The following is a 13,496-nucleotide window of genomic DNA, read 5'->3' as shown; positions in this document are numbered from 1 at the left end:
TCTATGACATGATGCAACTCCAGTTAAGGAATACTGCTAAAATATGCCCCGTCTTGTCCTTACAGCAACTGGAGCAAATCATCCACTTTGTTCTTGTATAAACCAAGAATCTGATGCTCGGTTCCAATTAGTTTCCTACTACTAACCAAGACTTCCCAGTGATCTCATGTCACACCAGTCCTGGCTGCTCTGCTTTGGCTTCCAATCAAGGAAGGATCGCATTTAAAATGTATCTAATTGCATAATATCGTTGCTACTGTCGGGCAAGAAACCTCGTCTCTCAAATGTTAAACATAATTATTATCTGTCGGGTGGAAACCTCATATGTCCAAAACTGTTACTTTTCACCATTCAAATTCAAAAGTAGCCATGTTACGAGCTTGTGGTTCTGCTGCTTTTGATGCTGTAGTATGATGAAGTATTGGGCAGTAATTTACGAAAAAACGCAAAAAAGGAAAACTCTGGAGACAACAGCGCCCAATATCGTCATACAAGAGTGTCGTGCAAAAGTAGCCGTCTACAAGCTCACGATGTGTCGCGATTAGGGCTGGGACTCGATAAAAAAAAAAATCAAATTAATTAGAGGCTTTGTAATTAATCGCAATTAATCGCATTTTAATCGCATATCAATATTTGACCTGAGAACAGTGAAAAGCATTTTTTTTCAAATGTACATGTACTCAAGAACTGTACTGAAGTACAATTTTGAGGTATTTGCACTTTTGAGTATTTACGATTTCTAATACGATTTCTAATACTTTTACTTCTACTTCACTATATCTCAGAGACTCCACTACAATTACTTGAACACTTTACTTACGTTGTAGATTTCGATTATTATTGCAAATAGCAGAACTACAAGTGCAACACATTGTGAGCTTGTAGATGTGCTATTTTCCACCACTGGAGGCTGGTAGAGTGTGTTGTTACTGTGGTTTTATAGTAGTTTAATTAATTATTAATAAAAATCGCGCGCATGTGACCCGCACCGCATCGTGCACCCCCCCAGCACGGTGCTCTGGGGGGGGGGGGCAGTTCTGGGCATCCATCCGTCATCTACAGTATACTGTGTAGTTGCTTTGCACAACTCTGGCACATACTACAGTACATCAGATCAGTGAATTGCTGATCACTTTATAAACTACTTAGGTTCTCTGAGCAACATTTGAGGTGACCATGCATTTGCTGTCCTGGCTCCTTGGTTATGGAACAGTCTCCCCCTGTGGGTCAAGTCAGCAAACTCTGCAGTGTGTGTTAAATCACGTATTAAGCCCTATTTTCTTGCTAAGGTGCCTTATTGAGGTTTTGATTGTTCTGTTTTTAATTTGTCCCCATCTACGTTTGTGTTTTTACTTACTGTAGCACTTTGTATCTCATTTTTCGAAAACGTCACGTAGGCCACTTACAATATTTACAATTTAGGCATTTAGCAGACGCTCTTAATCCAGAGCGACTTACAGTACAATAAGCAAGGTCAACACAAGGTAATACATCAAATGCATTGAAATAGTAATCTAGGATCATAGGCAAACCAAGAACCTATCATTAGTGAATGCTCAAATTAGTTAATTAAATTGTTCATCATTATTAAGCTGCATAGCTCAAGCAAGCAATCATCCCTCCGGGCTATGTGATATAGTCTGACCTTGGTTGGCCTAGCAACTAAATAGGCAATCACTGATCAAATCCCTCGAGTATGGTGGAGTACAGCTTTGTTTATGTTGGTGGTGGGCGGGCGGCAGTGGCTCAGGTGGAAGAGCGGCCGTCTTGGAATCACAAGGTTCACAGTTCGATCCCCGGCTCCTCCTGGCTGCATGTCGAAGTGTCCTTGAGCAAGACACTAACTGCTCCAGGTTTAGTGCCTTGCATGATTTCCTCTGTCGTCGGTTTGTGAACGTTTGTGTGAATGAGTGAAATACATTATGAAGTGCTTTAGTGGTTTAGCAGTGGTTCTCAAACTTTTTCATGTCAAGGACCCCCAAAATGTTATGCATTTGGCTGCAGACCCCGATCTCAAAAATATTTTGTGCCCGGGATTTTTCAAAAATAGCCAAAGTATAAAATAATGGTTTAAGTGGTTAAAATCTAAAATAACAGATGCTTTCCCGGTCTTAATGGGTTAACTGCCTGACATTGGGGGCCTCTGGTGTTTTGGTTGAGAAATGCACAGCTTAAGACATTTGATTTGGTGGGTCTACAATATCATCTTCCTATATTAAAGTTGGCTAATGGGAGGGGGGGGCAGGCGGACCTCTGACATCACTCTGACTCAGACGTAACCATAAACAAACCCGATGCGCCCATATATAAGTATGTCACTATGACTCAGACATAACCATAAACAGACCCGATGTGCTCATATTTAGGCATGCCACTATGACTCGGACATAACCACAAACAAACCCGATAAGCATACAGTATATGGAGACCCGGTTGTCCAGGGCCACAGATTCAACTGCTGTACCCATATATAGTCATGTGCAATCCCAATTGGCCACAATTTCTAGCCTAGCCTTATTATTTACAGAAGTCAAAGAAACGCAGAGATAGGAACAGAAAGTGTACATCCATCACATTCAACAAGCATTGTTTTTTACTTGCAGCCTTCAGTCTCTGTTACCTACAGGGCTGTAGGAACATCTTTGTTGGAGAGAGACAAACACATTGCCCTTAACCCACTCATTCCGGGAACGCATCTGTCATTTTAGATTTCTTTGGCTATTCAAAAATGGCAGATATAGAAGCTAATAGCGCGGCACCGAGGGCCGTGCTGTGAGCTTGTAGATCTGCTTTTTCTTGACAAATCGTGAAAAGTTGTGCAAATCTTTGAATATATATATTTTCAAAGCGAACAATTGTAAATTATTTTGTTCCAGGGACCCCCAGAAGCAAAGATTTGAGTTACAAATATACAAGTATAAAAAATATATACATTCAAAGATTTGCAAAAAATGTCATTATTTTTCAAAAAATAGCAGATCTACAAGCGCTATGAGCTTGTATATCTGCTATTTTTGAATAGCCAAAGAAACCTGAAATGACAGATGTGTTTCCGGTTTGAATGGGTTAATGGTTAGACCACATACAGTGCTACAGTATGCCTGCTTTGTCTTGTTCCTTCATCCTCCTCATGGGATCCTGTGATACGAGACATGACATCCCATTGCTTCCTACACACTAATGGAGGTCATGTTTGTGTGCGTTGTGTGTATGCTTGTACTGTATGTCTGCCTGCCCTCGTGTGTGTGTGTGTGTGTGTGTGTGTTAGCACGCACACAAGCGCACACACACACACACACACGCTATGATCATGCTTGTGTAATCCCATGAGACGGTAGTAAAGTGCTAAACTGTGCATTTGTATCTCTTTACAAGCTAGGCTTTGGGCACTGAGCATCAATCATTTATGGGATGTGTGAAGTACATGAATTGGTTGTGCTATATTCTTTCTGACATCGTCATGCTGTAGCTGTATTAAATTCTACATGGTGTACTACAATAAAAATATATATATTTATAGGTCACACATCCAATAAGATATGGATGAAATTGTGTTTTGTATAAGTATTTGGAGAAAAAATAAAAGGTACATATGCTGATATATTGTATCCACACCCTACTAGATGGCTCTCTCTCACATGCACAGTTGAGACCTAATGTTTCAAATCTGTACTGTAGGGTCTAGTGATGAGCGGGCCGACCCGTAACCCGCGGGTCAACCCGCGGCGCGGGTGGGTCGAGTCAGGATTTCAGAGGCAATTATGCGGGCTGCGGGTGAGCGGGTCAGTCTCTCACACGCAAAAAAAAATAAAAATCACATGCTCTTGTTTTGTCTTTATTCCTAATAAGAATAATAACAGTAAAACAGTTTGAATACACTTGGGGTGTATACTTGAAGATTATTTTCCTTCATGATTTTACCGATTTTTTTTTTTATACCGCGGGTCGCGGGGCGGGTTGAGCCACATCACTAGTAGGGTCCATCCATCCATTGACAAAATGACTACACTTTTACATTTTGTGTTTTTAGAAATGCCTATTCACTTATTCGCTATTCAAAAATAGCAGATATACAAGCTCATAGTGCCGCGCTATGAGCTTGTAGATCGGCAACATTTGTGCGAATCTTTGAATATATATATATATATTATTTTTTTAAAGCGAACATTTTAACTCAAATCTTCTTCAAAACTGCTTCTGGGGATTCAGCAAAATGTCTTCTAAATCCTAACAGCTTTTTTGGAAAAAGTTATGTTTCTATATCAGTGGTTCAATTTGATTCAAAAATGTTCGCTTTAAAAATAAATATAATATATATATTCAAATTTTCACGGTTTAAAAAAAATAGCAGATCTACAAGCTTGTTGCGCGGCACTCTGTGCCTCGCTATGAGCTTGTAGATCTGCTATTTTTGAATGGACAAAGAAATCTAAAATGACACACAGATGCGTTCCCGGTCCGGTCTTAATGGGTTAAGGTCATTTTGAAAATGACCCGTCTCTTTGGACACAGACAAAATGTGTGGGTGCGAAAACAGAAAGAGTTTTTGGAGTGCATAGTGCCTGCTGTACATGGTGCCTAATAGACTATAAACAAATGCATAACACTGTCCTCCTGTGTATGCAACTGTTGGCATCAGTCCTGAGTTGATTGGTTTGTTCTCTATTATACAGCTGAGCACTAATCCCACTTGCTGCTCAGGGAGTCTGTTTTTTCTTTTCCCGTAGAGTTCGCAGATCACATCAGGGTCACATGAATCAGGATGCCATGTTTAAATACTTGAAGATAATTGAATCTATTGGGTTGAGCTACTTGAAGATAAAACAGCCCTTTAAGCCCTGCATGTTAGACTGTTGAGAGATTGTAGTTAACTTTTGAGGGAATAATATTAATGTATGTCAGGTTTGAAGTTGGGATGGGTTCGAATAATCGTTTTTAGGATAAAAATCGAATATTCTTTTCTTTAAAGAATATTTTATATTTTCTTTAATTACATTTTAATTTAGGGGCGTGGTCCAATATTCAAATCATTATTAATAGAATTATAGTAATTGAATTTCATTTTGGTCACTTTTACACATCCCTAGTTTGAAGATATTTTTACCCCGATTAACCACTGGGGGGGAGCCAAAAATAGCCACTCTAAAGCTCGCAACGCGTCATGTTTCGAGCTTGTAGATCAGCTATTTTTGGCGAAGACTTTTGGGGTAGACAGAAAAAAAGCGGTCCAAGTACAGAGCCATCTCAGGTCCAGTTTACAAAGTTTAGAGGCTTTAAGTGTTCCAGAAGACATAGAGAAATTGTTGGGAGGCAGTGGCTCAGGGGGTAGACGCCGGACCATCTTGGAATCGGAAGGTTCCTGGTTAGATATCCGGCCTCTCCTGGCTGTGTGTCAAAGTATTCTTGAGCAAGACACTGAAACCGTAACTGCACCCGATGAGCTGTCGTGTGTGCTATCGGTGTGTGAATGTATGTACTCATGGGTGAATGTAATGCACATTGTATAAAGAGCTTTGGAGAAAGGCGCCATATACATTTACCAATTGCCATTTTGTTACTATACATCATGATAATATAGACATAATGGTTTAATACAGCGGAGGAGGTGTATCAATTAAAGCTGTTTAACACACAGAAAGCGAGAGAGACTGTTGCTTGGATACAGCAGGGATATGTAATTAGTTTTTCCTTTTTTGTAGGAGCGCTCCTCTCCTTGGCATGTTGTTACACTGCGGACGGCTTCATTGCTGGTCGTTGAATGGCGTGCGTTGGGTAACTGGATGAATGACCAATGATGAAGTGATCTCCATAGGATGGCTGTGGCCTGTGGGCAGGGTTGGGTTCCCAATTCCAATGTTTAATCCATTAAGACTGGGAACGCATGTGTCATTTTAAGATTTCTTTGGCTATTCAAAAATAGCACAAGCTCATAGCGTGGCACAGAGTGCCGCACTATGAGCTTGTAGATATGCTATTTTTTTGGGTAAATCTTAGAGTATACGTGATTTTTTGGGGTGTGTGTGTGTGTGTGTGTGTGTGTGTGTGTGTGTGTGTGTTAAAGCGAACATTTTCAACTCTGATCTGTGCTTCTGGGGGTCCCTGGGACGACATATTTTGAGATGGGGGTCCGCAGCCAAATACATATCACTTTGGGGGTCATTGACATGGAAAAGTTGGAGCACCACTGATATAGCAACATACTGTCATTTGTATTTGGCCTCGGACCGACCCCCATCTGAAAAGGTTTTTTTCCAGGGACCCCCAGAAGCAAAGATTTGAGTTACAAACGTTCGCTTAAAAAACAATATATACATATAAAGATTTGCACAAATTTTCCAAGATTTTTCAAAAGAATTGCAGATCTACCAGCTTGAGTGCCACGCTGTGAGTTTGTATATCTACTATTTTTTGAATAGCCAAAGAAATCAAAAAAATGACACAGATGCGTTCCCGGTCTTTATGGCTTAAGCTCGCGTGGTTGTCGTGATATTATTTTGGTGGAATCTAGACTCAAAGAGCATCACAGACCCCAAAATGTAGTGGTTAGATAATTAGACCACTGAAATGTTATTACACTGCCTTGTCTGACATCAGTGTATTAGACAGACCCTACTGTGGGCATGGCACATATTATTGGGTTACATAACAGCATTATATTGCCCCTCCCCCCATGTGCCATCTAACTCAATGGTTCTCAACATGTGTGCCGTGAGGATAATCGCAAGAAGTGGGCCCCCAAATAATTGGCAAAACACTAAGATTTTATTGATTTGATATCAAAACATCTATGTAAAAAAAACTTGGTATGTTTTCTTCAAAATCTTGAAAAATGACTTTTCATTGTGATAAATGGGAACTTAAAGGATATTGATCCAAGCCAGAACAAAACTTTTTCATTAAAATAACATGCTCTGAAAATGCACATCTGACCACTTAACTTTTAAGTGGTCAGATGGGTGTGTCAGCCGCGAATGCTTTCGAGATTTTCAAGTGGGCCCTGACCCAGAAAAGGTTGAGGACCTATGATCTAAACTAAACTAGTTTCCTCCTTCCACGTTGCTGCTGTTGTGTTCCTCTATGCATGGTGTTGTGACACCTGCTCTGCTATTGGTATGGGTTTCCTCCTGTGGTTTTGGTTGTAGTGGTTCAGGAGCCGTTTTATCAGAAAGCCTGCCCATCATTTAGAATTTTGAAAATGTTTGATTCTCACACATTTTATACATGTTATCGTGTTTCTTTTTATTCTGAATTCCATTCAGCTTTGTTTAAATTACTTTGTAACCTTGTTTTGATCAGTTATTATTATTAAAAGAGGGTGTGACAGGGACCCACCTTTGGTATTATAATGAACAACTAGCATGACTGAATACCAAGGTGAGAGCAGTGGTTTTCCTCGCTGTAAAGGTTTTTAAGACGCTATGTATCTAGCTATCTGGCCGCCCTTTGCCTGGTGAAACATGCCTCCCATGATGCAATGTTTTTTTTCTACCGTTGGGAAACCCTCCGTGGTGGTAGTTGTGATAGTTCTCTTGTTGCATTGGCATTTTCTCAGAGATCTGGAGATCAACTATTACCACCACATCGCAGCCACATAACATCAGTGTTGTTCCGCGATGTTAAGAGCGCTGTCAGTGTGACATTCAGTTGTTTCCCTCGTGTGGCTCCCTTGAGACCAACGAGCTACGACCGCATCACACAGCCCCACACTGTGTGTCTCATTCTGTGGTGCTGGTGACAGCAATTATGACATTCAGTAGCCCAAGTCTTGTGTCGTTCCCTGGAAGAATGACCCTCTGCACAGCCAACTATCTCTGATCATTTCCTAAAATAATTTATTCCTCTCTGTATTTCACCATTTCCTTAACCACTTTAATGCTGGCATGCTGGCAAGCACTTCGTTCCGCATTCAATAAATACATGTCCTTACAATCATCCCAATGTTGTGTTATTTCAGAGCCCTCGAGACCAACAAATACAACCACATCACAGCCACCTACTACCTGCTAGCAGAGAGGATCTTAAGGGAGAAGCAGGAGGAGGTGGTTCAGACGCGATCCTCCAGCCCTAGTAACATCAAGGCACAGTTCAGGTAATACACACACACACACACACACACACACACACACACACACACACACACACACACACACACACACACACACACACACACACACACACACACACACACACACACACACACACACAGGCAATCCCATTGTGCCTTTGTATGCATATTTATATCAAAAGAAAAAAATGTATACAAAGTAGTGCTGCATGGAACTTAAGAGATCAGATCACCTATTCCAGTTTAGTTCAGCGTTTTTTTATTGCACAATTTAATAGTAATAATAATAGCTTGTTCACCCACGTTCACCCATCATTTATGACCAAGACCTAAAAATAAGAATACCAGAATAATATTCTATAATAATGATTAAAAAGAGCAATAAAGGAACAAAAGTCCACAAAAAAAGGTGAAAGCACATAAAACTGGTGTAATGGGTGAATCAGTGATGAGTATCAGTGTAATTGAATGTGTTTGTTTGTTGATGTGGTAAACAGTAAGTACCTGTGGGTGGGCTGTGTCCATGATGATGTCAGAGGGCTTAGAAGGGAGGACACAAGTTTGCATATTAACCAAATCAATTCTAGTGTCCTTGCTAGATATTAAATTCTGTACGAAATGCTGTACTGTACAATACATCAAAACACATCACCGAAGGTCCGAAGGCGGAGCTTGCCGTTTCAAAAATCCACAGAAATGATAGCCCTACTAATCATGATCAAATTTTACTTTCCCTTGTCTATGGTCCCCCCCGGGCGCTCATCATAACCATCTGAGCAGCCATCAGCTGAGTGAAGCTTAAACTGAACATTTTCCGTGGTCCTAACAAAGGTCTCCCTTTCCTCTTTCCTCAAGACTGGTTTAGATCTCAAAAGACATTGTTCCCATGATTGTCCTCGCTGTGATCAGTGTGTAGTTTTACTTCCTGTGCCCACCGGGCCCAAGAAAAGAGAGTGAAAGGAGGAAGCGGGGCGGCAGTAAATGAAATCTGGACCTTTTCCTCGGTCTGCGTCTTTGACAATATCCTTGATCTTAAAAGGCAGAGGCAGAGAGTGTGCAGCGTACAGTTATAAAAGGAAATAATAAGAGGAATGAGGAACAAATAAGGAAGAGCGGAGAGAGGAGCACCACAATCTCCAGCAGGCTGACCTCGTGATATAAAACCTAGTTGTTTTATCTCACTCCCCCAATGAAGAGCTGCAGAGAGAGAGAGAGAGAGCCCCGGTTCATCTCCCTTCAGTGTGGATTACTAACAAAGATTAAAAGAGGAAAAGGAGAGGGGAGTAAAATGTGACCCAGCTCCAAGTAGAAAACACATACTTCATGGCTCCAAGTACCTACAGTAGGAATAGACACTTACTGTATGTACAGTCCTGTTCATCTAGTCTTATTTGAAGCTGGTTTAAGGTGATGGCACCAACATGCTTCTTCTCAGACATAATGCTCTCTACATACAGTAACATTCTCAGTGTTCATTTAACTCTGACAGTGTGACCAACAATTTTCGTCGCAATGCGTCGTTGTGAGCTTGAAGATCTGCCATTTTCCCCAAAATCTTGAAGGTGAAATGTGGAATATGTTTTCAGATGGGAATACACAGACAATTACATATTAAAGGTAAGGTAAGTGATTTGCTTTGGTTAAAATAAGTGTTAAATAGCTCTATATTCTGATAGTACTCATTGCTATAGAGTGTTTGTTCAGTATTAGGAGTCTCCTTGTCTCTCCACCTCTTTATTAAACAGAAAATGCATTTTCGTTTCAGTTTAATTTCCAATTTTATCCAACCAGGATAGAGAACTCAATCAGGATATAGATTAAACAAGTGAAATTGGAAGTGATGACACTAAGAAATGAGCAGACAAAATTGGAACTGGAACACTATACAAATTAAGCTTAAAAATTGGTACTTTCTCCTGATTGACTGAGATTTTAACACCTACCGAAAAATGTATTTTCTGTTTATTAAAGAGCTGTAGAGACAGGGAGACATCTGTTACTGAAAAAACACTCTATAGCAATGATTACTATCAGAATATAGTGTTTTAACCTTTTAACAAAATACTTTTTGTTTTAACCAAAAAATATCACTTACCCTACCTTTTAATCTGGGGTCCTTCACATGAAACTGTTTTAGAACCACTGGTTTAAACATTAAACAATATTTACAAGCAACTGTACAGAAAAACGAGCCCAAAGTCTCTTATAATAAGCGGACATGGCAACACTGGTTCAGTACAGTACAGTTGGGCTGGGCAATTAACTGAAAATATCTGGAAACAGACATTTAGAACCCATCTAACTATATAAATGGCGACCAACTTCCGCACCCTCGGTGTCCACACCCCACAGCTCTGTTATCGACTAAACAACGCACCGCCAGACCACATGTCGGCAACTGACTCGCCACGGCGGCCGCGCTGAATTTACGCCTCGCGTAGGGGACATCTCACTGCTAACTACACCTTTTCCACCGCGCAACATAATTAATTCTACTCACCAAATGTCGGACAAAACGGAAGGGGAGGCAGCTTCGTACCGTTTACCGTGCGCACGACCTCATCACCACAACAGCACGCAGCCGCTGCGGGGGTTTTTTCCTTTTTTTCCAAACTTTTTTTTTGGTCACCATTTTCTCCAGGCACCATTTCTGGTGTAACGTCGGGTGTTTCTTTTCACCAGCCAATCACCTTTCACGTTGCCACGTCCGTTGCCACGTCGCGCTGACGTACGCTAAACAAGCGCTGCCGTGCGCACAATGCAAACGAGCCCAAAGGCGCGCAAAAATAAGCCGACTATTGCTTAGACACAAAGTCAGACCTGGCAACGCAGCCTAGGCCAATCATGTGTGAGAGATCTACAAGCTATGGGGCAGAGACGCCACCGTATCTTAGCAACAACTACAGCGCTCACTCTCATTGGTCCTGTCACGCTAAGAGCAGTCTCCAGACAATGGCATCGCAGACAGCTTGCTGTTACTGCTGTAGCCATCACAGGCAGTTGCAGCACGACGGACAGGGCGCTGTGATAGCTGCCATGTCGCTAACGCTAACCTGGTTGTCATGCCTGCAGCGGCTGTGCAATCACTTTGTCAACAATGCACGTTCGTGTGGTGAATGTCTATATTGCTGCTCAGTTCGTCCATTGCACATGGTGTATGTTTGTGTGTGTCTTCTGGAGAACTATGTAGCTCCACAGCAACTACAGTAACTAACGTAATGGCAGGACCGCCCCGTGCAACGCATGTTAGGCTGCATTATGGTCATGTAGTAATTTCAGATAATTTCGCTCCGATTACAGCAGTGTTTATCAACCCTTTCACGCCGCCCCCCCCCCCCCCCCCAAATACACGTACTTGATCTGGGACCCCCCCATTCTGTTTGACTCCGTTCCACAAGTAAATATTGTGAAAATAGCCGATCTACAAGCTCGAAACGCCTCACGTTGAGAGGCTTTGTAAGCTTGGAGATCGGCTATTTTCTACATGATTGCCTCTTTCTTACATTCTTTGCCAATGTGGCCCATGTTTTCATAGCATAGTTTATTGACTACTTCTGTTGCAGAAATGGCCATTTCCTTTACTTTCGGTTTTTTATTGTCTCCGCCAGGCCGAAAGGCATGGCGCAAGACTATGTTTCACCCCCTGTCCGTCCGTCTGTGATAGCTAATCTCTCACATCGTACACTTGATCGCAGCAAAATAACAGCCCGATGTGGAGAGTCAGTGAGAGCTGGATAAACGACGTAAAATGTGTCAAAAGGAGTCTGTACGGCTGTCGATAAATGAACACATGACGTCGGTGGGAGAGGAGATATTGTGTCTTTTGGACAAACAGCAGCGTGGTGCTGATGTTTGTTGTGTGAAGCAGCTTAATGTCAGAGTGTTTGTGTTGGAGCGCCTCAGTGCGGCTGCAGAGTTCATGAGCAACCTCTTCCACAGAGACACAGAGACACTAGAAACTCTGCTGGGGAAAAAAAACACTGCTGGCCATTGACTTTCCTATGGACATTGATCTACACACTGCAGGTATATCTGCTACACACACAACATCAAACTACACACTGCAGGTATGATGCAGCGTTTGCATTACAGCCAGCATGCCAGCGTAGTTCCCATATGGTTTCAAGGTGGGCTAAACCATATGGACCCCATGTCAGCAATGTCAGCGGCATCCACTTCAGTCCCAACTGCGATGCCCATGCAGGCTATAAGTAGCTTCTACCTGGCCCTTAGGTGGGCCCCAACTAGCCATGTTTATGTGGGACCAAGGCGGGTCCTAACTGGGTTTGCCCATGCAGGCTTTAACTGGGTTCTACCTGGGCCCTAGGTGTACCCTAACCAACCACAGTGCAGTGCCCATCGCTCCAATTGTTGTGATGTCAGGGCTCTCAATACTGCACATTGGTGGAGGAGGAGGGGCCGCAGGGCGACCGCACACATCGCTGAACCAATGGTAGCCCACGGATGTTTCCTCTGTGGATTTACAATCTGCCCCTCTATGCCACATATCATCCGCACTACAGGGCCTTCACTGACCGAGCCACGGCCCCACTGACCCTCATGACGCTACGCCACTTAAACGTGCGGCAGCATGCGCTGGGTTGCCAGGTTTGCACAGCCTGCGCCAGAAACAAGCAACCACCTTCATGAAAAAAAAAAAAACACCGAAATGGTCCGCAATGTTCCAGGGGTGTCCCCGCGCGTCCCAACACTCCACAGGGGGTCAGTGGACCATCAGGGGGTCCGCGGACCCCCTGTGGACCCCCTGAAACATAACAAATATTATTTCTTCAAATTTTTTCCTTTTTCAAAAAAAAAATTCCACAGTTTCACTCCGGCGATTTGGGTCCCCCAATATACACACGGCCACGCTGGGCCCCGTGCGCGGCTGGGGTTGAGGGGGGCGTAGCCCCCCGAAACTCTAGTTGCTAATATAGGTTAAACGAGTAATCAAGAGTTTTTTTTTTCTCGTTTTTTCAACTAACAACTTAAGCATGTGAAAATAGCCGATCCACAAGCTCACTTGTCACTCTCTGCTATATTTTGCTTTTATATAATCGTTCATTTATCATAATGGAGGCAATAGTTTGAAATAATCGTGACATTGAATTGAAGTCATGTCGCCAAGCCCTAATGTACTGTATTTGTGTGTGTGCCGCTGGTGTGTGTCGAGCTAAATGAGGATCCTTCCATGGGATTAATTGCGCTGACTGCAGTGTCGCCGAGGGACCGACTCTGTCTCACTGTTTGTTTTCAGCTCTTCTCTGTCAACACAAACTTTCCAGAAGATTGTTTGCTGAGCAGTTTTCTGAGCTGTATAATCAAGTTCACCCACTGGCACAAACAACAAAGTCCAGCCAGTGTTCAAATACCTCACCGCTTTGATGCCTTTGTTAACGCGGCTCATTTCAAGAGTTATTAAACGTCCCCA

At 42.4% G+C, this 13,496-nt stretch overlaps 1 protein-coding gene across 1 annotated transcript in view; it reads left to right on the top strand.

Moving 5' to 3' along the window:
* Window positions 1–13,496, top strand: part of snrka (SNF related kinase a) — a 61,073-nt gene that overhangs the window by 40,878 nt on the left and 6,699 nt on the right. The window contains exon 5 of the mRNA XM_084053726.1: window positions 7,955–8,089. Within this exon, the coding sequence (XP_083909852.1) occupies window positions 7,955–8,089 (135 nt within the window). The remainder of the gene's footprint in view (window positions 1–7,954; window positions 8,090–13,496) is intronic.

The sequence above is a fragment of the Gymnoscopelus microlampas genome (genome assembly GCF_963454915.1).
Source record: "Gymnoscopelus microlampas genome assembly, chromosome: 3".
Lineage (NCBI taxonomy): Eukaryota > Metazoa > Chordata > Actinopteri > Myctophiformes > Myctophidae > Gymnoscopelus > Gymnoscopelus microlampas.
Note: the sequence above shows the minus strand (reverse complement) of the source record. Positions and strands in the feature narration are given on the sequence as shown.